We start from the raw sequence: 1,610 nt of genomic DNA, 5'->3' as shown, positions 1-1,610 counted from the left end.
CAGTGATGGGAATACCTTCTGAGGGGAGAAAAAAAACACACACATGCACGTTTCCTAGCAGCAGGAGTCTACAAATGCTCATGACGGATGGAGAGCTCTTCACTATCTCACTGAAGACACTAAGATATACTTTGCACTGCCTTTGTTAATGCTTACTTAGCGACATTTAAAGCTTTTCCACTTACATAGAATGAACAACAGCAGACCCAATGCAAAGTATTTTGAATTTACTCTTTTTGTTGATTATGGAAATCTCCGATACCTGTTCTTTGCCTTGTGCTTTCTGATTTACGCGACAATAATCTCTGCTAACATGGTCATCATCGTCACCGTTTTACTGGAGAAGTCTCTGCACGAGCCCATGTACGTCTTCATCTGCCTCTTGTCCGTGAACTCTCTGTACGGCTCCGCGGGTTTCTTCCCCAGGCTGTTGTTCGATCTGTTATCGGACACTCACTTGATCTCGCGGGCCTCGTGTTTCGTTCAGATCTATGTCATTTACACGTACGCTTTCTGCGAGTTCGGGACTCTGGCCGTCATGGCGTACGACCGGCTCGTGGCCATCTGCCAGCCTCTTCACTATCGCGCCAGAATGAGCGTCAGGAAAGCGGTTCGTCTCTGGGCCGCCGCCGTTTCTTTTCCCGCGCTGTGCGTTTGCTGCGTCGTCAGTTTTACGATTCGACTCCCCCTGTGTGGGAATAAACTGGAGAGGGTTTCCTGCGCGAATAGGGCCGTTGTTGACAATTCTTGCGTTGACACTTCACACGTGAACATCGCTGGACACTTCACCGTATTCACTTGCATTTTCATCCCGTTCTTCTTTGTGCTTTACACGTACATGCGCATCCTCGTCGTGTGCAGACAAGGCAGCGCTGAGGTGAGAGGGAAGGCGCTGCAAACCTGCGTCCCGCATTTAATGACCTTCGTGATCTATTCTTGCTCTGTCTTTCTCGAACTGGTGATTTCCAAGTATAACAATGACCCCGTCGCCACCGCCGTCCTGTCTTTGGAGTATCTGATCGTGCCTTCGATCAGCAACACCCTGATCTACGGGATGAAGCTGCCGCAGATCAGAACCGCCGTCGTCCGGCGTTTTAGAATCAAAATCAAGATAAAAAAGATGGTCTCGAACCCGTCACTGCTTTCTTAATTTATTTTGTCCTCCTTTAGTATATTGTGAAGTCAGATATGTCTCATTCTGAAGCATTTGTATCAGTTTCATGAACTTGCAGGCTTGTTGTGACCCTGAGAAGTGGCCTTGCAAGGTGTGTGTTGTCCCTGTGAAGAACTGGGATGCTACAAATGTAGAAAGTTAAGATTGAGTTTGGTATTTGGTATACAAATTCTGTCTTAGGTCTGGACGTGGCAAAAGGAATATTTTACATTCGATTTTAATGTTTCTTTCATTGCCCCATAAGATTTCTTTCTTTCTTCCTCTATATATTTGGTTCTTAGTCTGTACCAGTGGTTTCGCTCGGGATAATTTCTCTCAGGGTTGAAAAAAATCTGTCATGAGTAATTTTTATCCTTCATGAATTAATCAATAAGCGTTTTTTTTTAAATAAATATATATATATATATATATATATATATATATAGGCTGCATATTG

General features: G+C 44.5%; 1 protein-coding gene across 1 annotated transcript; it reads left to right on the top strand.

Annotated features, from left to right (window-relative positions):
* Positions 1 to 313: 313 nt before the first annotated feature.
* Positions 314 to 1,150, top strand: LOC306967618 (olfactory receptor 10A6-like; the record flags this gene model as incomplete). The annotated part of the gene is made up of 1 exon (XM_079562700.1): positions 314 to 1,150. The coding sequence occupies one exon, from the start codon at positions 314 to 316 to the stop codon at positions 1,148 to 1,150; it is 837 nt and encodes a 278-aa protein (XP_079418826.1).
* Positions 1,151 to 1,610: the final 460 nt, after the last annotated feature.

The sequence above is a fragment of the Gobius niger genome, assembly GCF_951799975.1.
Source record: "Gobius niger genome assembly, chromosome: 9".
Lineage (NCBI taxonomy): Eukaryota > Metazoa > Chordata > Actinopteri > Gobiiformes > Gobiidae > Gobius > Gobius niger.
The sequence above is the reverse complement of the archived record's forward strand: the minus strand, read 5'-3'. Positions and strand labels throughout refer to the sequence as shown.